This window comes from Manis pentadactyla, chromosome 7 (assembly GCF_030020395.1).
Source record: "Manis pentadactyla isolate mManPen7 chromosome 7, mManPen7.hap1, whole genome shotgun sequence".
NCBI lineage: Eukaryota > Metazoa > Chordata > Mammalia > Pholidota > Manidae > Manis > Manis pentadactyla.
Genome location: NC_080025.1, coordinates 137,537,482 through 137,559,830, shown reverse-complemented (window position 1 = coordinate 137,559,830; position 22,349 = coordinate 137,537,482). Strand labels below are relative to the sequence as shown.

General features: G+C 42.9%; 1 protein-coding gene across 1 annotated transcript in view; it reads right to left on the bottom strand.

The window, feature by feature from the left end:
- LOC118932546 (probable maltase-glucoamylase 2) overlaps positions 1-22,349 on the bottom strand; it is a 189,158-nt gene that overhangs the window by 129,068 nt on the left and 37,741 nt on the right. Inside the window, exons 13-34 of the mRNA XM_036926117.2 lie at positions 21,589-21,702; positions 20,234-20,318; positions 18,803-18,920; positions 17,508-17,679; positions 16,881-16,997; positions 16,195-16,349; positions 15,660-15,744; positions 14,822-14,878; positions 14,149-14,273; positions 11,508-11,596; positions 10,842-10,891; positions 10,260-10,427; positions 8,691-8,843; positions 8,160-8,354; positions 6,585-6,739; positions 5,394-5,562; positions 5,033-5,129; positions 4,129-4,241; positions 2,844-2,969; positions 1,645-1,773; positions 1,256-1,366; positions 878-940 (exon numbers count right to left, since the gene is read on the bottom strand). Of these exons, the coding sequence (XP_036782012.2) occupies positions 878-940; positions 1,256-1,366; positions 1,645-1,773; positions 2,844-2,969; positions 4,129-4,241; positions 5,033-5,129; positions 5,394-5,562; positions 6,585-6,739; positions 8,160-8,354; positions 8,691-8,843; positions 10,260-10,427; positions 10,842-10,891; positions 11,508-11,596; positions 14,149-14,273; positions 14,822-14,878; positions 15,660-15,744; positions 16,195-16,349; positions 16,881-16,997; positions 17,508-17,679; positions 18,803-18,920; positions 20,234-20,318; positions 21,589-21,702 (2,646 nt within the window). The remainder of the gene's footprint in view (positions 1-877; positions 941-1,255; positions 1,367-1,644; positions 1,774-2,843; positions 2,970-4,128; positions 4,242-5,032; positions 5,130-5,393; positions 5,563-6,584; positions 6,740-8,159; positions 8,355-8,690; positions 8,844-10,259; positions 10,428-10,841; positions 10,892-11,507; positions 11,597-14,148; positions 14,274-14,821; positions 14,879-15,659; positions 15,745-16,194; positions 16,350-16,880; positions 16,998-17,507; positions 17,680-18,802; positions 18,921-20,233; positions 20,319-21,588; positions 21,703-22,349) is intronic.

The window sequence follows — 22,349 nt, the reverse complement described above, 5'->3', positions numbered from 1 at the left end:
TGGTAATCATTTCACAATATTTATGTATATCCAATCACATTGTATACTTTAAATACATACAATTTTATTTGCCAATTGTACTTTAATTAAGCTGGGAAAAAATACTAAAAAAAAAAAACTCAAATAAATAAAAGTCCAGGAGTCCATGACCCTGAACTCCTCTGGCCTGGCAGATTCCTGTGTCCACATGGGTTCCCTGGACCACCAGACTGAAAGATAGCTTTTGTGAGAAGCAACAGGGAGAGGGGAACACTGGGTCCTCTCCCTGGAATTTTATCTGAGAGACATTACAAATAAGAGCTTGTTCCGAGAAGAGGGTAAGTTTTAACATAAGGCTGGAAACTGGGAGGTAAAAGCAAAGGTGAGAGACCCAAGGCAGGATGGGAGAGAACTGCAAGAGCCAGGAGGGAGGAGCCTGTGCGTGAAGATCAGAGGCACAGAGAAAAAGAACCAATAACCAAAGGCAGCGTCTGGAGACTCTGTTAAATGAGATACTCAAGGCACCACTAACAGAGGCAACAACAAATACATGAATTCAGGGAAAACATATTATTTCTCAGGGGCGGAAATGTCAAGGGCCTTTGGACTATGACAGCCTTGGACTTGAAACCACTACCCTGTCACCTAAAACATGGACAAGTAATTCGAGCTCTATGAATCCTAGTTATGCTGAGGATAACAATAATACCTACCTTCCAAATGGGAGTTAAAATATTACATGTAAAGTAAGGGGCACACAGATGGACCCACAGGACATGTTCCTCAATGTATTTCCTCACCACGCCCATGCCCACCGCATGGGGATGTCCAGTCCTGAGTACGGCTGCACCTTTGTGGCAACCCTGATCTCACCCAACATCCAGAAAGGGCCCTTTACCTCCACTTGACTTTCCCAGTCTAGAGATGCATTTATAACGACATTAGGAAAATCAGGCCAGACCTGTGGAGAGAAAAATGTTCAAAAGTGAAGCCCTAGATAATTTCTCTTACATAGTTTTTCCTAAGAAACTATAAACCTGGTGTTAGGGATGGTAACATTTCGGTTTTCATGTAGCATTGATCTAGAAAAAAGTGGATTGCACGATGCACATAACATTCCTTAAAACGTCCTATGTTGACAACTATTGATTAAGAAAACAAGAACTTCTAACCTCAAAGCCCAAGTGGAAAAGACCAAAAGAAACCTACATGCCTAAGCTCACTAACAGGTCCCCACTCCTAGGTAGAGATGAGCGAGTCACTGCTCCAACCATACCTTTCCCCAGACAATGCCTCCCCCATTTGGGTCTTTGATGAAGACGTCATCCTCCACACCCCGAGTGAATGCAGGATAGGGCTTTGTTTCATTGCCAGAAATGGCTGGGTCCTGCAATCAAAGCACAGGTCAGGTGAGAAAATCAAAGCCAGGGAACGACTTGGGACGGAAAGGAGAACTCTCCAGAAGGGAAGGTACCAGCTTCCAACCCGCGCTGTAGAGCTTCCGGGAATCCTGGGAAATACACTCATTGAATATCAGCTTCTCTGCTGGTCACATGAGTGCAAACAACGTAAAGCCTTCTCCACCCCAGCCTACCCACCTTCCCAAACATGGAGGAGTGTTCCAGACGTGGGAACCCTGAACCCTCTCTTCACGTGGGCACTAACCAGAATGAGGACGACCCGCATCCCGTCTGCCTTCATGCGAGTGATCAGAGCTGGAAATCCAGCAAACCTGGGGTTGAGGGTGAAGTCCAGCTGCCGCTCCATGTAGTCGATGTCTGAGTACTGCACATCCTGGGGGAGCACACAAGAAAACGGAGAGGCTGGTGCTCGTGAAGTCTAGATTCTGGACGATCACAACCCTCCGCTAACCGAGAGTGGATTTCAGAGGGCTTCTTTTTGACTCAAATCCCAGCTCTGTCATTTGTTTAGGTACTAGGTTCTGAGAAATTTTAGAATGTTCAGTCATAAAACAGAAAAAAAAACATTTAGGTTTTTTAGTAGCTTATTTAGTAGCATCCTTCAATAGGATGATTATTCAACAGGGCTGTTGTGAGGATAAATGGAAACAGCAGATGAGCAAGTGCTTTGTAAACAGCCAATATAAATAGTGATTGTAGTTCCCTCTCCCAAGAGAAAACAAAAGTGGCACTGTGATTGCTTTGGAATGTCCAGTCTGGGGGGTTATTAGACACAGCTTTGTTATTCAGAATGAAATACTGTATGCTATACTTTCCATTAATAGCAAAAACTGTGAACAATAGCAAAATACACAGAATAAAAATAAATATGTCAGTGGCTAATGGGATCAATCCTTTTACTTTTGGACACCTCTTGTCCTCACAGGAAGGACAGCATTTTTCTCCAAATGTATTTCCTCTGGGAATAGCCCCCAAGATCCCTACACTGACCAGGGACCGGCTCAAAGCTGGGGGAACGCCCTCTGCAGTCTGGCAAAGTGCTACACCGGAAACTGTAGCTACCCACACACTATGGTCTGGCTGAATCTGGGTCATTTTTTTAAATGAAGCAAAACTACTGTTTGGGCAACCTTTATTCTTATGATACCAAGAATGTTTTTGACTAATGTTTGGAATGCATATAAAAGAAATGGAAGCATAATATAGCAGAAAGAACTCTGGAGCTGACCGTGTGTCCTCTTCCTTTGGCAAATCACTGTGATTCTTTAAGATGGGAACAATAACACCACCTAATAATATTACTGGGTTGGGATGAGGTTTAGCGTGATATTGAATGAGAAAGCATTTTGTAACTTTATAGAAACCCACAAAAATCAAAGTAATCCAACAACTGATGTTGGTCATGAGGTCCCACAGCCGGAACTCCACAGACGGGGAACGTACATAAGGAACCTGGGCAGCCACCATCTCCTCGTACAAGCTGGCAATCTCGGAGTCGTTCTGGTATCCATAGCGACACAGATGAAACCCCAAGGCCCAGTAAGGAACCATCGCTGGCCGACCAATCAACTAGAAAACAGACAGAAAAATTGGTCTTTAAAAAGAAGAATCTGGATTGAAGTTGTACACACAGTAGTAAGAATATTTTTCCAGTGTCACAAGTTAGATTATCAACAAACTCAAATCCAGAGAGAAACGAAGAGGATGCAAAGTCCCTGGGATGACCTGAAAACAGCTTCCTGCCAGCCCTGACCTACCCCTAGGAATTCTGGGAAATCTAATTTTACTGATTCGAGAGGCAGGCTAGCTTGTGAAGGGCACAGAATCCAGGGGAAAAATGCCCGGGTAACCATACAGCCTCCAATCCCTGCTGGCTATGCAACTATGGGCAAAAGTTAAGTAACCTCTTGGGTATTAAGATGATTCTTCACTACTATATTGGGGGATAATAATAGTATTTGCTTTGTAGTGTTTGTGAGGACTGGATGAGTTAATTTATGTAAAGTACTCTGACATCCATAGATAATATATCAGTAACATCAAGTTATATACACGTTGGTTGCTTTGAAGCTACAACAACTGTCATGGCCACTGTAAACACCATCACCTCTCCCACCACCAACAATACCATTACACCACCACCACCACCCATCACAGTCTTCATTGCCACCATCACCACCATGATCTCCATCACTACCACCATCACCACCACCATCTCCATCACTACCACCATCACCATCACAATCTCCATCACCATCACCACCGCCACCACAATCTCCATCACCACCACCACCATAATCAACATCGCCATTACCACAAATTCATCACTACCATTACCATCACCACCACAATCTCCATTACCACCACCATCACCATCACCATCACTCCACTACCACCGCCATCATAACCACTACCACAGTACCCTTACCACTACCTGCAACACCATTACCTCTCCACTACCTCCATCACTACCATTGCTGTCACCCCTACCACCACCATTGCCAAAGGCAACTAGTACCACTACTATTTCTGCTACTTCACAGTGCTTGGAAAGGCTACACATTTAATGGTTATTATGATACATTTTTTCTCCTTATTTTATAATCTACCTGTCTCCCAGAAAGACCAGCAATTCCAGTTATCATCTGAGAGCTATCCTAGTGAATGCGGATTTGGCACTCAGGCTATACTGTGTCAATATCTGATGACCAATTGAATTCTCTCCTACCTCTGTGTACTGCTGAGTGACAAGCTCTGGAGTTGGCCCCAAGAACACATAAAAGTCCAGAATTCCTCCTATGGTGCGGTATGTCAGTGCAGGCAGGGGCTGGAACGTCACATCTGAAAATATCGGAAAATACTAATCAAGCTGGAAACCCTCAAGATGAGAAATTACCCCCGAAATTCACACTTTCTCCCTTTTCCTATGCCTCCCTGCTGTAGAGTATTAAGAGAACGTATTTTCCCTATACCTACACAGAATCAAAGAAGTCAAGTGAAAGTCAATAGGGCCCCACCCCTGGATTGTTTTCCCTTTGGGCTGCTTTATTATCTTATTACAGGTTTTGTCATTCTGTTCTTTTTAAATTATTATAACTTTCATTTTAGAATAGTTTAAGACTTACAAGAAATTACCAAATAGCAGTGAGAGTTCTCTTGTATTCTTCCCCCAATGATAACGCCCTATACAACCATTGCCCATCATCATCACCAGGCAACTGACATCAGTGTAATACTATTAGTCAGACTTTACCCATTTTTATGTGCATGCTTTCTCCCCCTCCTGATCTTCCACCCCTGTGCCAGTATCATGCCCTCAGAGCGAGCCCTCTCACCCCCAGCTTCACCACTAACTCACATGATGTAGATGACTCCCACTCGCTCACCTCCAGGATATTAGGGACTTGCTTGGTTTTGCTAACCCTTGTTACATTACTTTTGGCAAATAAGAGTTAATTCTTGTTACCACATGTTACTGAACTTAAATAAATGGAAAGGCTAAATGGAAAAAAAAAGAAACTGTCTATAAGATAATAAGTTTTGACTTCCAGGGACAGCTATGTCAAACAGTCTCAAGTTACTCAAGAATGACTGGTTCACAAAACTAAGTGGAGATGCTGGCGCCGTCTTACCCATGGCATTGCTGTTCAGCAGGAGCACTCCGTGGGCACTGCCGTCCTCCTCCAGGCCCATGTAGTAGGGGTGGACGCCATAGGAGTTCTTCTTGTACTGGGAGAGTCATGGGGGAGAAGCGGCAGGAGGTTAAAAGACACTGTAGCTGAGAAAGAAATTCAACACAAAATGATTGATAAGGTGTGTCTAGTTTTCTCTATGAAATAAGCTAAATGCGTGGACAGCAAAGGAGACTGAGCATTGGCCCACTTGTCTAAATGCAGAACGACCATCCGGAATGAGTGTGGGAAGGTGAAGCGTGAAGTATACACAGTGGGTGGAGAGAAGCCGAGACACAAATCCCGAATGCTCTGCCCTTACCCCTGGTGGCTGGTCTCGGGAAAACATGCCCCACGTGTGCCAGTTCAAGTCTCTTCGAAAGGCTGTGTGCTCGGTCTCCCCAAAGCCATAGATGTACTGGGAGGGAAGGCGAGTGGAGATGCGGATGAACATGTCATTGAAGGTGAAGCCGAGGAGCTGAGAGTCCCAGCTGCAACAAAAGGGTGTGTTAGAAAAGAAACGGGCTACCCTCTTGGCTTCAAACAGCTGGCTTTTCAAGAACAACAGAACTCTTGATGCCCTCTCTCCACCCAGGACCCTGTCAACCTCCCAAACAAATCACAAAGTCTAGCTGACTGAAATCATCATAGATGTCCTTGTTAAAAGCCCAGGAGGTAGCCTTCATTCTTCTATTTCCCTCTATCACTGCGCCTCCCAGTTCTCCCTCTAGAATGCCGATCTCACTTCTCACGGTCTCGGCTGCTGCCGGCCCACACCAGCCCTGGCTTCTGCTCTTGCTGCTGACAGTCCATGTGCTACACAGCATCCAGAGTGACATTTTTAGAAGTATCTCACTTCGTGTCACTCCTTTGTTTACAGCTCTTCAGTGATTTCTCATTAAAACATCTTATGAAGCCTGCAAGGCCATTCCTGATCTGAAGCCCACCTGAACCCCAGCTTCATCTCCCTCCGCCCACCTCCTTACTTTCTATGTGGCTCCTACCACACTGGACATTTTCCCCCCTTAATATTATAAATCTGCTCCTGTTTCAGGGCCTGTGCACTTGTTATTCCATCTGTATGAAATGTCCTGCCCCTCCCCCAGATCTCCCCACAGTGTTTCCTTCTCACCAGGTCCTGTTTCAAATGTTACCTTTTCTAAGAAGCCTATTCTGACCACAGTATCAAAAGCAGTAACCACCCCACAACTCTTGAATTACCCTGTTCTTTTCCCTATCATGGAAGAAAGACCTCATCTCTATATCCACCTAATATAGAGAAAGTCTTCCATAAATGTTTGTTGAATAAATTCCCTAGATACACGCAACTGCCTCAATAATTATTCTCAGGGGACTGAAAATTTCTCAAAAGAATGGACCCAAAGGAAAAAACTTATTCATGAATCTGGAAATGAATAGTACAATGCTTTGAGCCAGGATATCTCCAAGGACAATGAGCCAGGCAATGAATGTACAGGTAACTGTAATTCCAAATCAGTCTAGGAGCACTTACATTACAGTGTTTGTACTCTTCCGACGAATTTCAATCCCAAATGGATTACTCTTAATGAGGACATCATAAAGTTGACTCTCAGAGGTGCTGGATGGAACCACGGGTATGTTGAGAGGGACTGGGACTTCATACCGATTGCTATTTGGATCATAAATCTAGAATGAAGGGAAAAATTTAGGGAAAGCATAATACTCTTGAAACCTATACTCTTAGCCAGAACCTTGATGCCTTTCACAAAGAGTCTGAATCTACATTTCTCTGTCTACAGGACATATTGTTTCCCAGCCTGATTCTGACACTGTACTAAATGCTAGACTGAATAAGACATGATTATTGTTTTTAAGAAATTCACAAGCTAATGGGAAGGTGAAAGAGAGGTACCTACAAAACCTGGGTGATGAAAGGTGTTAATGCAGAGCTATACAGAAGTGTTGTGAGAGTGCAGAGAAGGAAACGCCTAATGGTATTTCTGGAAGATTGAGATGGTTTCTTGGGAAAAATACAGGCTGAGTCTTAAAAGCTTTGCAGCCATTAACCAGGCTTAGAAAGGAAATCAAGCCATTCCTAGTAGAGAAATAAATGCAAAGGCACAGAGTATTAAAGCAGTATCAGAAAGAAGCAAATATTTTGGAAAGAGGTACTATATGATCAGAAGGTAAAGTAAGAAACCCAAGCCACTTCATTTATTTCAGACTCACTAGGTACCTACCACATACCCATGCTATAGTAAGGATAGAAATATAAAAGAACATCATCCCCGTATTAGAAGACATAAAAGAATTCATTGTTCAGGTAGGTAATCAGATTGTGAAGAACATTCTAGGCAATGCCTAATGTCTTTCATTTATTCTCTCAATAAACATCTGAGTGCTAACTATCTACCAGGCTGTGTTAGATTTCAGAGACACAAAGATGTAAGAACAAATTCCTGTCTTTGAGAAACCTTAAATTTAGTAGGGAAACAGACATAAGAATAGCCATCCTAGTCCTTACATGTAGTTAAATCATAAAAAAGAAAGTAATCACTACACTCTCATGGCTATTTCACAGATATCCTATATTCAGTGTCCCAAGTTGAGCTCGTCATGTCATTTTGCCCAAGACCAAACCTTTCTACGTTCCTAGTTACTGTCACCATCATCCACGTAGAGACACAAGCAATCCTTCTTGATGCTTCCCTCTCCCCATCACCTAACTGCAGTCATCACCAGACCCTGTAATCCTACCTCCTCAGTGTCTGCTGTTGCCTTCGCTTTCCTGGGCCTGGTCTAAGCTCACTCCCTCACATGGGACAGTAGCCTCCTGGCATGTTTCTCCTTTCTCACTCTTGTCCTCCCAATCATTTTCCTTACAGTAGACACAATCATCTTTTTCAAAATGACAATTAGAGTAGGTCTCACTGATCCATCAGGGGTGTCCTTCTCTTTTGCAACTAGGATAATGACCTAGTATATCGTAACATGGTTAACTTAGAAGAGCAAACTTAATTTCAGGTTCTGTAAACTCGGCTAGCAAAACATGATGGAATTGAGGAGTGCCCAGTTAATACTTGATACGTGTGCGGTGAACACATACCTTAAACTGCAGCATGGCGTTCTTATGGTAGGTCACCTTCAGCTGGAGGGAGTTCACGGGTGTTGAGGGAAAAGCATAAAGGGAAGACTTTGAGGTGATGACAGCTGTGGCCCCATGAGAGTCATACTGAACATCACTGACAGAGTACAGATCGTTGACGAAATAACAAAAAGGGACTCCAGGAGAACTGGACGCCTGAAAAGTAAAGTCGAAATCAGCTCAGCATGTGGCCGTGGGGTCGCCAAATGTAAAGGGGCTAGCAAAGGCAGCTCACAGGGAGATAACGCCAGACCAGCACTCTTTGTTTATATGCCCTTTGAGGGTGACATAAGTTTAAATTCCTGGTGTCCTTGCAAAAAAAAAAAAGGCACTGCTCATGTGTCTACGCTTTCTTTACATCCAGATGAAAACCCAGGTTCCTCCAAAGCCCTTCCCTTCCATGGATTTTAAGCAGCGACGCAGTCACCGGTGCTATGCTCATGAGATTACAGACTAAGCTGAGAGGGCTTTAATGTGCACTGGCACTGTTACCTCCCAGGCACAGCCACGGGCGCTGCAGTTTTTTTCAGAAGCACCATCCTCATCAGGATAGCAGTCTATTTTTTCTGCATCGCTTATCTTCAGGCCCCACTCCACCGTGTAGGCTTCTCCCAGGACAAGATTAATATCCGTGATAAGGGCAACCTGTAGGAATGAGCAAGTGACAAGGAAATTTAGCCTTGGGATAAAGGCCTTATAAGATCTGAGACTTCTGTTAGGAAAGGGAATAGAAATCAGACCGGACAACCCAAGGAACACTGCCCCATTTTTCAAAATGACATGAGCTTACAGGAAGAGAGCTGACTCTGACTTCTCCAAGGACTTTGCTCAACTCCCCCATCAAGCTTGAACATTAGATGAGGGACAATATAAACTGACATTCCCTATATGCTAGTTTGGTTTCCTGCCCCCTTCCCAGTAGTTTCCTGTGTATAAACTGTGTCACCCCATCAGCCAAACTGTAGTCACGGGGATGAAGGTAGAGCATATTATGGTCGATAATACTGTAATATGTTGACAGACTGACAAAACTACTCTAATTGGGGTGAGCATTTAATAATGTAGAAGGCTGTCAAATCATTGGTTGTATATGTGAAACCAATATAATATTATGTACCAACTATACCTCAATCAACAAAAAAGAAACAGTAATAAAAAATAAGAGTTCCTTTGTTCTTACAGTAATTTACTTAACAAACATTTACTGAGTTTATTTTCACATATGTACCCTTCAGATGGCTTGCACTTTGCCGTACACATAACCAACCATATGATACTTTATCCCTGACTTTATAATGTATGCATCGTCTGTATATGTTGTAAGAGAAAAGTCAAATGTCACTGATGTATCATTATGGTAGAAGACTAAATTTCCTTATTTTCTCCAAATTCAGAAGGTCTCTCACAAACCATGGGACCCGGTGGTGCCCAGGTCACCTGGAGTACCCGAGTAAGGAATATTTGGGGAAAAGCTTCCTCAGAACGGGAGGATAAGAGAGGAACTGATTCAACCTGTTCAAGAGCATGAGGCCTCACTCCAGTGAATGAACACTATTTTATTTTTATTATCTAGCCAAATAAGTAGCCATTAGCTAGGCTCATCAAATCGTTTGAGTTCCAGTATTTCTTAAAAGTGTGTGTTTTGGAGGGAGTCTATGCACCTTAAAACAGGAAAAAAAATGCACTTCAGAATTTTACTAAATGGAGACCTGACCTGCACCTTTTCCCTTCCTAGCACCAGCCAGCAGCTGGCAGACCCGCTTTTCCTCTAACCCTGCTCCCCACGTTCTTAACTTGGCTGTCTTCTGCCCCAGTAGGAGGGAAGAGAAGGCTGAGGGGCAGATAAGGGCCCAGGAACGAGAAGCCCATTCTGTCTTAGGCCGGTTTCTCAGCAGCTGCCTGGCTCATTCACGCCTCACTTTTTGTCTCTTAGCCCTCTGATTCCCCCACCCCAGGCCCCAGAGCATGCTCTGGTCCTTCTGGAACACAGGCAACCTTGGCAAGGAGGAATGCCGTAAGCTAGAAAGAATTCTATCTAGCTTCGACAAAGTGGATTTTTACCTGTAGGTTAGGATCATAAATGACATTAGGAGAGATCTGACTCGGGACGCCATTGTGTTTCACTGTAATGCTGTGGGGTTCCTGTGTACCCAGGATTTTAATCTCTTTAAATACTAAATTATTGGGATCTTTGTAGGTTGATTGCAAAATCTTCACATCCAAGCGGTTCTGCAAAACAATTAAGCACAAAAGTCTGCCTATAATATGCAGATCCTCAAATCACTCAAATAATCCATCCTAGACCAGATACCCCAAACCACTCTGAGTGCCTTTTAACTTTCTCTACTAATGCATGCTCAAGGAGCACTAACTTATTTTAATACTCTCCTGAGCCGGAGCGAGACACAGACACTTTTTTTAAATGCACTTAAAAAGATTGCTTTGATTTATCCATATCATTGACTCTTTTTACTAAAATAAATAATTCAGTTATTGGGACTTAAGTCATAAATTGAAATGTGTTCACCTATAGTCATTAATGCACATGAAACTACAAACATAATTACACACATAGCCAAATACAAGTGAACTAATGGTCGGACAAAAGCCCACACCTAAGATTCATTAAAATATTCTACTCACTTGGGAGACAGAAAACTCACATAAGAGATAAACTTTATTGGCCACAGTATCTGAAAGTGAGAGAAAGATGAGTCAGACCCTGGCCTGCTCACCAGAGAAGAACAGGTGTCATCCCAGCTGTCTTTGAAGCTACATCTTGAGATTGACAAAATTATAGACGAAGTGTTCAAGAGCAAACCCGATTTCCCTCTTGCTTTCAACCTTAACCTTGAAAACGTTCCCTGCCAAGTGCTTCCAAGGCATATATCTCAACTGCATCTATTTCTTGAGCTGAAGCCATAAGAGCTGTCAGTATACTTGAGCTAGAAAAACGTGCATAGCCGGATACAAGCACGTCCCACTGGCATGGGTGTTTCTCATATCATCAGCGTTTGTTCAGAAGAATTCTGGGGGAAGTCTTGAAAACATCTCTTTCAGGTGCCCATTGACAATAAAATGAGAGCCTACATGTATGCTGGCCAGTGGGAGCATTCTAGCAGTAGAATGTATATTCCTTCCATCTGTGGCCCATCTACCCCACCCCTGAACAGCATAACCAAAACCAAAGTTCTCTGGAGCAACTGAAGCTACTGTGCCCGGTGAGATTTCTCCCACAGCCTAATGATCACCAGGAGCAACTCCAAGAAGCAGGTCAGGAAATGGCAACATTGTCTTAACAGTACACACCTTGTGTTTCCCCGTCATCCCAGAAAAGTTCGCCTTTTGCTTCTTTGTTATCATCCAGGGCAATGATAAGACTGAGAGGGTTCTGTCGACTGTGGAAGACAAGATTGATGTGGGAGACGACTTAGGACTCAAAAGAATTTTGCCAAATGAGCTGGAAATGTTTCCATCAGATTCAAATGGGAAAGGTTACCAGCAGCAGATGGATCTGCTTTTCTCCGAGTACAAGGACAAAATTAACAGGCACATCTTTCTCTAGAACTAGTAATGTCACAGGAGGCAGAAATACCCAAAACACTAGTAATAAACATCTATGCAGGAGGTAAGAATTTAAGCACCAGAATCACTGTAATAGCTATCATAAAAGTTGCCGATTAAACTATTATTTAGAATACAGACTATTGGAAGACAAGGAAATCTTAGACAACAATTGGTTCAGCCTAATCATTTTAGAGATGATATGCACAGGAGAAGCATTAACTTGGAGGGATGTATTTTTCCCTGCCTAAGAACCATTTTGACTCAGAGAGCAATAAATCTAGCTATATAATGGCAATTTTCCTAATTTGATTATTTATTATTAGTTCATTTAGAAAGAAATTTAAATACTCTATCTGTTTTATAATTTAGGATAGGAATCACAAAACACTGGTCAAAAAGATGGTGAAATAGATGGACATAGACAAAGAGGGGGAAAGAAAGAGCAATTGCATTTGGAATCTCTATTTTACCACTCTTGCAGAATTCCTACCGATTCCCTGCCCCTGTTTGTCCCTCCCTGACCTCATGTTCATATTGTTTTCTTCCACAGGACAGCCTTCCACTGTGTCCATGCAAGTCAGCTTCCATATTCAACAAAATCACCTGCTTTCATTTAACACACACATACTGAGTAGCTCTCAGTTGCTAGGATATTTAAGATACAAAGATGAATAGATTACAGGTGCATTGATGACCTTAAACACTGTAAGAAAGATTAAGCATAGTCACCAAACAAAGCAGAAAATAAAGAGTGACACAAAAGTTAAATACTTTAGGAGTGCAGAACAACACTTCAAGCAGTGTGTGGACTAGCTATTCGGGAGGACATTGGGCACTGGAAGACACCCCCACTAAAATACCACATGATCCCAGATAAATTACAATACATGCTCCTTGGAGACAGCTACTAGGATCCCAAGATGACAGCAGCATTTGGATCCTAAGATCACTACACATGAAAACCAAAACACTTACTAAACACACAAGCTTGAATGAAGGTTGGCAAAACAACTAAGAGTAGCTTTAGATTCCCTGCAGGACTATAGATAGTAAGACTTTCAGATGCAGAGTGTAAATAACTATGATTGAAATACTTAACAATATTGAGTTAAGGAAAAAAATCACCTGAAGAGCAAAAAAGCATAAAAAATGACCAGAAAGTTGGAAGTGGCAGTACTCCCTTGGCTGGAAGGGGTAGGGACTGTTTCCTGCAGATGAAATCTGAGATTAATTTGGAAGGTCACTAAGAATGCACCAGGCAAAGGATGTTGGAAAGGGTAGTAAGTGCAGAAGCCTAAATGCAGCAAAATAGATGGGTAATTTTAGGGAATAGCAAAAATTATGACGTGGCTGGTCTACAGATGTGTATTAAGGTGACAGAGCTGTTAGCTTGGAACCAGATTGACTGGCCTTGAGCACCATCCTAATGAAATAGCCTGGACTTCAAGCAGGGGTGTAACATATGGAGATCTTCATTTTGGAAAGATAATTGGGGTATCAGTATACAGGACAGCCTGAAGCTGAACAATCAGAGAAAAAGAAAACAGCTGGTATTAGTACAGGTTTTTTCCATCAGTATCATAAAAAGTCTACAATTTGAAAAATTACAGTAGGAAGGAAGGAAGGAAGATTCAAAAGAAAAGACAGATTTCTAACCTCCAAAACACTCCCAGGCTAGTAAAACCAAATAAGCTCATACTTTTAGAGAGGCATATATGTACGCCTCTTTAGTATAGATGGAGTCCAGAATTTCAGAATCAAAGAATCATAAAGGAGAAATGAGTGATATGCGGGAGATCTGAAGTGAGGAAGAAGTAAATTTTGAAACCCCGTTTTGCACCTTGAGAAAGAAATGTCTCACGGGGAGGAAAGGAATGGAAAATAGAAATTATAGGAGCATGGAAAGTGGACCCCCCACTCCCTAGGAATGAGAATGAATGAATCAAGAGCATAGTGTGATGGACAGATGGTCTGACCAAAGCAGGTAGGGTGACCAACAAACCCCATCTGCCTGGAACTGAGAGGTTTCCCAAGACATGAGACTTTTGGTTAAAATTGGAATGGTCCTGGGGAAACCAGAAAGGTTGACCAGCCTAACAGTCAGGGTGTTTTGAGGAGAAATTCAGTGGGTTACAGAAGAGAGTGATTAAAGTCTTTCAAAATCTATCTGGATGCAGCTTTAAATCACAGGAGTGTGGGGACAGTTTGATGAGCACACATGCATGTGCATGCACACCCCACACCCCCACACACACTCACACACCAGTCTCCTGCTCCCCACACTTCACATAATGCTTCAGGTCTTTCTGCAGGGGCAACAGATGGGAACAGAGATGGCCAGCCTGTGCCTGTCCTGTCGGGGAAGCCCCCAGACGTGCTGTACCTAGCCGCGGTGGTTGTGGCCGGCTGTTGGGTAGGGAAGATGTAGCCTCCTCGAAGGTGAAGTCCAATTTTGTCTCCAGGAAGTTCCATCTCCACTTCCTGCTTCCTCCATCTCACTTGGCCGCCCTGATGCACACAGACAAATCAAACACACTGGCACAGCCACGCGTTCTCCTCTACCTCCCATCCGTATGCCAAGCTCTCTACAGCTCTGTCCGTTTTCCACCTAGCTGAATTTCCATCTAGTAAGGCAATCCAGAGAGAGAAAGGAAAAAGCTAAGCACAATAGGTTTTGTCATGATTTGGGAGTATGGGGGGAAATCTATGCCATGCTGAGGGTGTTTGACATATATTACATGAACTGATAGTCCTAAACAAGTAATCTGCTCCCTGACCAGCTGAAATTGTCTGCTGGTGCTGCCAATATTTGCTGATCAGCTATTCTACTTGAGTCTTTCTCCTGTTTCTGAATAAAGGATATGAAAGTATTTTTTTCTGATTTCATCATGACTAATGTTAAGTGACTGAGGCTCACTTTATCGGCTCTGCTATGAAACTAGAGGACACTGCAGAAACACTCCTTGTTGCATGGATAGATGTTCCTCTCTCCAGAGAAGCATCCTGTCTATGCAGCTGAGGTCCTGAGGAGCTCAAGAGAAGTCAGAGCTACTTACCGTCTCATAATCATACCAGACCGCGTCAGGCATATAAGCCATCACCCTCTCAGCACCCTGAAATCGAAACACAATGTTGTTCTTCATGGCCCGGCCTCTGAAGGGGCTAAAATGGATTTCTTAGCCTTCCCTTGGGAACTTCTTAGCCATATACTGAGAATGCACACATGGCTTTTCTCTCTCTCTATCATCAAATTGTGCCTTTCTCCTGCTTTTCTTTAATAGGAATAATGGCAGCAATAACTTGGCAACCCAGAGAAAAATCCCGAATGGAACCATATTAGGAATACCAACAATAATAATAATAATAATATTGACATACATGTTGTGGTAAAAATTCCAGCTTTACATGGACTGACTCATTCGGTCTTTCCAACAGTCCCCAGTGGCAGGCACTACTGTTTTCCCACCTTTGCAGCTGAGGAACGTGCCCCGACCCCACCGGTACTAAGTGGCAGAGGCACCTGTCAACCACACCCCGATGGGCCTGACTTCACAAGGAGTGCTGGGTCACTGCTCCATTCTGCCTCTCCAGCTCGGAGTGAGTAATAACCTGCTAGGAGAATCTGATGATAAACAGGACGGTTCCTAAGTCCAGAGTCACTAGTAGATGCTTCTACACAGGTTGGGAACTGGTTGGGTCAAGAACAAAAGGTTTCTCCGGAAAACAATATGTAGTAACAGATACTGAACTTCCCCCAAGGCCCTGCACACTCTTCAAAGCTACTCAAGGAAATAGGTTTGGAACAAAGGGAAGATAAATGGTTCCACGGAGAGAGAAGAGTTTGGGGCACAGCAGGAATAGAAGCAGAGACCACCAGCACGTGGGAACACTTGCCTCATTCAGAACTGGAGTGATGAGGAGGCCGGGCCCCCATAAAAACTGCCGGTACACATCCCACGTGCTGTTGTCGTTATAGAACCTGGAGATGAGAGAGACGCTCACTGGGAGGTGGGCCAGTGCTTCCCGGCAACTCTCCCCCCAGATCTGTCTGAAACATGCAGGCTGCCTGCCTGGGGCCTCTCTGCATCCCCACTGCAGATGGGACCACTTTCCACAGCCCATGTACCCTCCTACTCTCCCCCCAGGTTGGCAGAAATTCCTATTCCAGGGTGTATGCTCAGCAGGTTCCAGACTGCAATTCTATTTGCCAATCCCCCTTTAGGAAAAATAAGTAAAATAAACAATGCATTCTCCAGAATAGTACCTAGGAGCAATAGCCTGGCAAGTACCAATTGAGTGTTCTAGTTTTAAAAAGAGGTGTGTATGTTTATAGGTATGCCAATCAGAGTAACTGCCTGAACTGTTTCAATTTTCACTCTGCTTTTTGATGGTACAGTTAATGAAATTCTGCTGGATTAGGTGAACTTACTCATGCAGAAGGGGCCTGGCCACCGTGTCCCCCCGGCTGTGAGCACGGTAGAAGAGGGTGTAGAGGTAAGGTAATAGAGTATAGCGGATGGTGAGGTAGTGCCTGGAGGAATTCAACAGCGGAGAGTCAGCTCCGAAGGAGGCAGGGTCCTGGGCCTGGGACAGAACAAGAGGTGGCAGCTGTGATCTGGCTATGTAACAGAAGCATCTGGAGAATTCCAGACCCCATTCAGCACAATCAGGAGTTTCCTGCCTGGAAGACCTGGGGCCTAGGCTGCAAACTGTGTCTCTGAGCAAACGGACATCATTTCACCAAGTAAGTGGCCACTGTTCACCTTGCAACTCATCCCTTGTCAGTCACACTTTAGGATTGCTCAGGAGACTGCCATTTAAATAATTTTGAACTATTTCCTTATTTGATTCTCATTCCAAATGAGCAAGCAGATAAAGTGTAGACAGGCTTGATAAAAACCTTTGCAGACCCACCATTTCTTCGACTGTAGAAATGGCAGAGTCTGTGGCATCAGGGCATTTTAACGGTGCACCACAGGCCCTGGTCAGTTACGAATAAGTCCAAGTGAACACCAGGCAGGAGGTCAGCTCCACTGATTTCTGGGTGAGGATGCAGATAGATCCAGTCCCAATGTAAACCAAATTTATCTTGATCATATCTCCTGGGAGACTTACCTTGTAGCCTTGGCCATTGTGATTCCTGGAATATGGATAAAATGCTCCCAGCTGCATCCACCGCCTGCAGAGCTCCTCAGGGGAGTCCAGTGCAAAGCCACATATGTCAGCACCCACCTGGAAGGACACACAGATGGTGTGCACAGCTCACTTCCATCACTGCCCTCCCTTTGGCTTTCTATCAGGGACCTCCCAGCTGAACTTTGCTAACCTTTAACTGAGAAGACCCACCCGTAAAGTGTGATCAGAATTGGAGTATATCCTGTATCCACTTTTTACTGTTAGATAACTTCAAGTAAGTGACTTAACACTTCTGTGCCTCAATTTCCTCATTTTGTTAAAGTGGGCACTATTAGCAACATAGGTTTTAGTCAATGAGATAATGTAAATAAAATGCTCAACACACAATAGCTTTATCTATCTTTATATCTGTATGTTTATAAGGCAGAGCAGGAAGAAATGTTGTGATATCAGAGTCATACTGATAAAGGTGAAGCACATGCTCTCAAGGCCTTAAATCCCTGGGCCCTAAAAAGTAGAAGAGGGGAGCTTTATGGTTTGAAAAGTTTCTAGAATGAGGCTTTGCAGGAACTGAGGTTCATAAAAGAGCCTGTGATGTGGACTCACCATTGGGATACCAAAAAGGTTGAACTCCAGCATGCCAGGAATGGACCATCGGAGGTCGTCCCAGGTGGCTGCATTGTCTCCTAACCAATGGGCTGCAAACTTGCCAGATCCCGCAAAGGTAGAACGGGTTACGATGAAGCTTCTCTTGTTAGGGAACACAGTCTTGACAGCTCTGAAAAGGAGAGAGACTTAGGGAGTCAATGCGTGACCTTGGCATGTCTCCGCCCAGGGGATACAGCAGCGATACCAGGAATCTACAAAGTTAACACCCCATTCTTCTCTGCTGGTTGTCTCCCAAAAAGGTGAGAGCTGCCGTTGGGAGCAGACTGCGCTGTTATGTTATGTTTAGTTTTGTTTAAGGTATTTTGATGCACATTATTAACGCCAAAATTTTCAAGAATTTCAAAACAGCCTTGAAAAGGCTAGTGACTAGAGGTATGCAGTCTCTATGGAACAAAGGTGAAATTTAACTTGACACAGATGTATATACAATTCTCACATCGTGTGATTTCAAACACAGACAAAAATGAACTAATGAACAGCCTCTTAGAACTTAATTTTTTTTAAGGAGACACACTTTGTTCATGATTTTGTAAAAAGAAAAGACATTTAAAAATTGTATGTATTTGTGTGTACTTTTATAAGTAAATATAAATATATAACAGCTATATTTTTTAACTTAGAAGTCCATATGTATATACTTAAAAACTTTTGCCCTATAATTTTTTCAGCAACTTCCAAGGCAGCTAACATTACACCCATGACTGCTAACGAATGCCTGTGGTTTTGGCCTGGCTTTTTGCTGATGTATTGCAGCAAGTGGAGTAAATTCTCAATACTTATTCCTCACTAAAGAATTTAAGCCCATACAAAATGTAGACACAGCACAGGAGAGGGATGCTAAGCCAGTACCTAAAACCCCTAAGCACATGAAGTCCATATATTACTTATCCCTCCCTACTCCAGTCATACACAGTATGGCAGAGAGGAAAATACAGGGGCCTTGGACTCATGCAAAAATGGGCTTAAACTTTGCTGTTACAATTTATTAGCTGACTGACCTTCGTCAAGTTATTTCTTTCTTTCTACCAACCTTCCATTCACTCATTTATTCACTCTTTCATTTCATATATTCTACAAATATTTATTGGATTCCCACTTCCCTATGTGCCAGACAATTTCTTCACTCATACAATAATAACAATCATACTCATCTTGCAGAGTTCTTTAAAATAACACACTGGCACCTGGCATCTAGTGAGATCAATACTTGGTCCATAGCAAAGTGGCCTTACTGGGCTGTGGCAATCGCCATGGAGTAGCCATACAGATTGTGCACGTCATAGTGCTTTCCCCAGTGCTGCACTGTATCCATGCAGAGACTCTTGCTGAACAAGTACCCATCCAAGACTCCTGGGACAAAAGAGGCATCAGTCAATGAGAGCCTGAATGCACATTCCCTACTCCTTGACTATCACAGAACCAGAAAGGACAGCTCCCTGGGCAGGCATTTGCTGGGACTACCCTGCAAATGATCACACAGCTTCCAGGCTATCAGAGGACTATATATTTGGATTTCTCTGATATATAAATAAATTGGGCAGACCGTACACATTCTGCCATCTGAGCCTCATGTGATGAGAGGCAGGCATTTGGAAGCAAGAGAATCCAGTTAGACTTTGAAGTTTAATATGCATTCTTCAAAATAAGCTAAGTTACAGGGCCCAAGAATCAAAGTATTGGATGAAAGTATAAATTAACTTCTCACCCCTTCTTGCTACTGACAGATATCATAGAGGACAATTGCCTGACCTCTCTTTCCTTCATCTGTTCTTTTCTGCCCCCATTGCACCCCTCTGGTTCCGATCCAAATTACCTTTGGACCCTAACTATTGCAACAGTTTCTTAATGGCTTATTTACTTCTGACCTATTGATCCTTTAATTCATATGACATGAATTAATATTTCCAAAGCCATTTGACTGTCGTATTTCCCTCTTACTAAAATATAAATAGCTTTTATTATGAAAAGAATGAAGTGTGAACTGTTAGCTTCCCATTCAAATCCAACATTAGATTCTGACCCGTCTGCCTCCATTTCCTATTTCCCCACCATACTAGAAGTCTTCATAAGATGCTATAATTCTAGCAGCTCATTCCTTTCTTTCTTAAACTAAAGATAAAACTTATCTGTGAACCACCAGCTTTCTTTAAACTACAACAAATGCTGTGGTTCCAGAGCCACACCCCGAGATAGCTATTCAAAGTTCAGTCAGAGCTCACTACCATCATATTTACTGACTTTTTGACCTCCCAAGCCCTGGGCTCTAGCTTCCCTTCATCTTTGATTCACATTAGTTCCTCACACTCTTGCTTAGCTAAAGACCAAGCCTGGTTCTCTGAACCCTGGCCTGTGGGGGTGCATGCTGGAGTGAAACATAGACCAACAACGAGCCTCTGGCTTCTGCACCACATCCTCCCTGGACCTTCCCCTAGAAAAAGCTGTAGGTAGAAAGGCTAGATTGCCCTGTGAATTTATGCTTCATTTAGGAAAGCATGGAGTGTTTCGGTTTTCTTCCCAGTTTTTCCTTACATATTACCCACATTTTCCTTTCCCTATGTACATTGTATACAAACTCCTTTGCCAGGTTGTTCATATGTATCCTTACAAATTTAAAATACCAACTGTACACTGCCACTTTAATCAGACCAACCACCACAACTCACTGGGAGTGAACGGGGGGAAATTGAGACTGCTTGTGGAACATCCTGAAACCGAACCATCAACGAAGTTGGCAACCTCATTCATGTCCTACAAGATGAAAAGCAAGAACTATTAAGAAAAAGTAATATGACCTTTATGTTTACTGACAGTGTCTTTTTTTTTCTTTGAGGAATCAGAGAAATGATTCCAGATTTTCTTTTTTCAAGAGGCTCTTATGTACATGGAAAGAAATAGATGTTCCTGTCTTTGCTATCCTAATCCTGTCCTTTGTATTGAAGGTTTCATGGAGAAGGTCTTAAAATCCTTCGAAATGATATATGTCTATAATTGCTGAAAGTAAAAATTTTCAAATATATTAGGTGAGAAAAGGTTTCAGTTTATACGATTTCATGTATATCAACATTCTCTATATATCCATATATAGCTATGAATACACACAAACACAAAAAATACATATACATATACAAGCATATGTATGTGCAGAGAGAGCAAGAGGGTGAGCACGTGCCACAGCACGTAAGTGAGGACTAGGAAGAGCACACCAAAATACTGAGGCTGGATGTCTTCCGCTGATACCATTTTACAGGGTTTTTGCTCTCATCTTTTCAGCTCTCTGTATCATTTGAATTTTCTACATTTCTCTTATAAATAGAAAAAAGTTCAACTCCAAAGCCCCCTAAGTCTTGCTGAATATCTGACGCTTTGCATCTGTCTTCACGTGGCATTATATGTGACATTTGTCCTTACTGCAGCCACAGTCCTATCATGCACCTGGCTACTTTGGCTCTGATTTGTCCAACATGTCTAAATAAAAGAGCAACTGAACAATTAATGTGCTGTGCAACAATGTTCAGAGTATATAACCTATTTTTACTTCAGCTCATTCACTTCTAAAAGGAGAGCTGGACTCAAACAAATTTCTGAGATTACTTCCAGCTCTAATAATCTGATTTTGATTCCAAGATACATGTTTTCGTAAGATTATTTTAACAGTAAAATAGGGAATGTTAGCTGTAGGTAGGTCACAGGGAAGGCAGTACAGCATAGAGAAGACAAGTAATGACCCTATAGCATCTTACTACGCTGATAGATAGTGACTGCAATGAGGTGGGGTGAGGACTTGATAATATGGGTGAGTGCTGAAACTACAGCGTTGTTCATGTGAAACCATCATAAGATTGTATATTAGTGATACTTTAATTTTTAAAAAAGAATTTGGAAAAAAAATGGGAATGTCAGAATTATTGCTATACTTGCATTCCTCGCCTCCCTTCCCACTATGCTCCATGACTCAATGATATAGATATATAATACGAATATTATTAGTCACCTAATATTCAAAGTATTAAGAACTCACAATCCAGATTCCATCAAAGTCCACTTGATTATGGAAAAGTTCAAATTCCATTGCCCACCAGTCAGCACACTGGGGGTTGGTATAATCTGGAAACACAGTTCTTCCAGGCCAGACCTATAGGAGAAAAAGAAAATCATTGATCAGAGCAAATTTAATAGTACACCAGAGTATTTTGCAAAGCGATTCCCAATATACTCATGGAAAGAGAGGTGCCCAGCACAGGGCCTTTTTAGTTGACAATTTAGAAGAAGTCAAATTGTCACTTGATGAAAAACTTATTTAAAAAAAAGGTTGAGGGAGTGGAGCCAAGATGGCGGAGTGAGTAGAGCAGCGGAAATCTCCTGCCAAAACCACATATATCTATGAAAATATAACAAAGAGAACTCTTCCTAGAATAAAGACCAGAGGACACAGGACAACATCCAGACCACATCCGCACCTGCGAGAACCCAGTGCCTCATAAAGGGGCAGCCCGAGCCAGGCCACGCCCACAGCAACAGCGGAGATTAACTCCATAGCAGCCGGGCAGGAAGCAGAAACCCTGTCTGCGCGCAGCTGCGCAGCACAAGCCACTAGAGGCCGCTGTTCTCCCAGGAGAGGAGGGCCACAAACCAACAAGAAAGGAAGTCCTTCCAGCCGTCACTCGTCCCAGTTCTGCAGACTATTCCTATCACCATGAAAAGGCAAAGCTACAGGCGGACAAAGATCACAGAGACAACACCAGAGAAGGAGACAGACCTAACCAGTCTTCCTGACAAAGA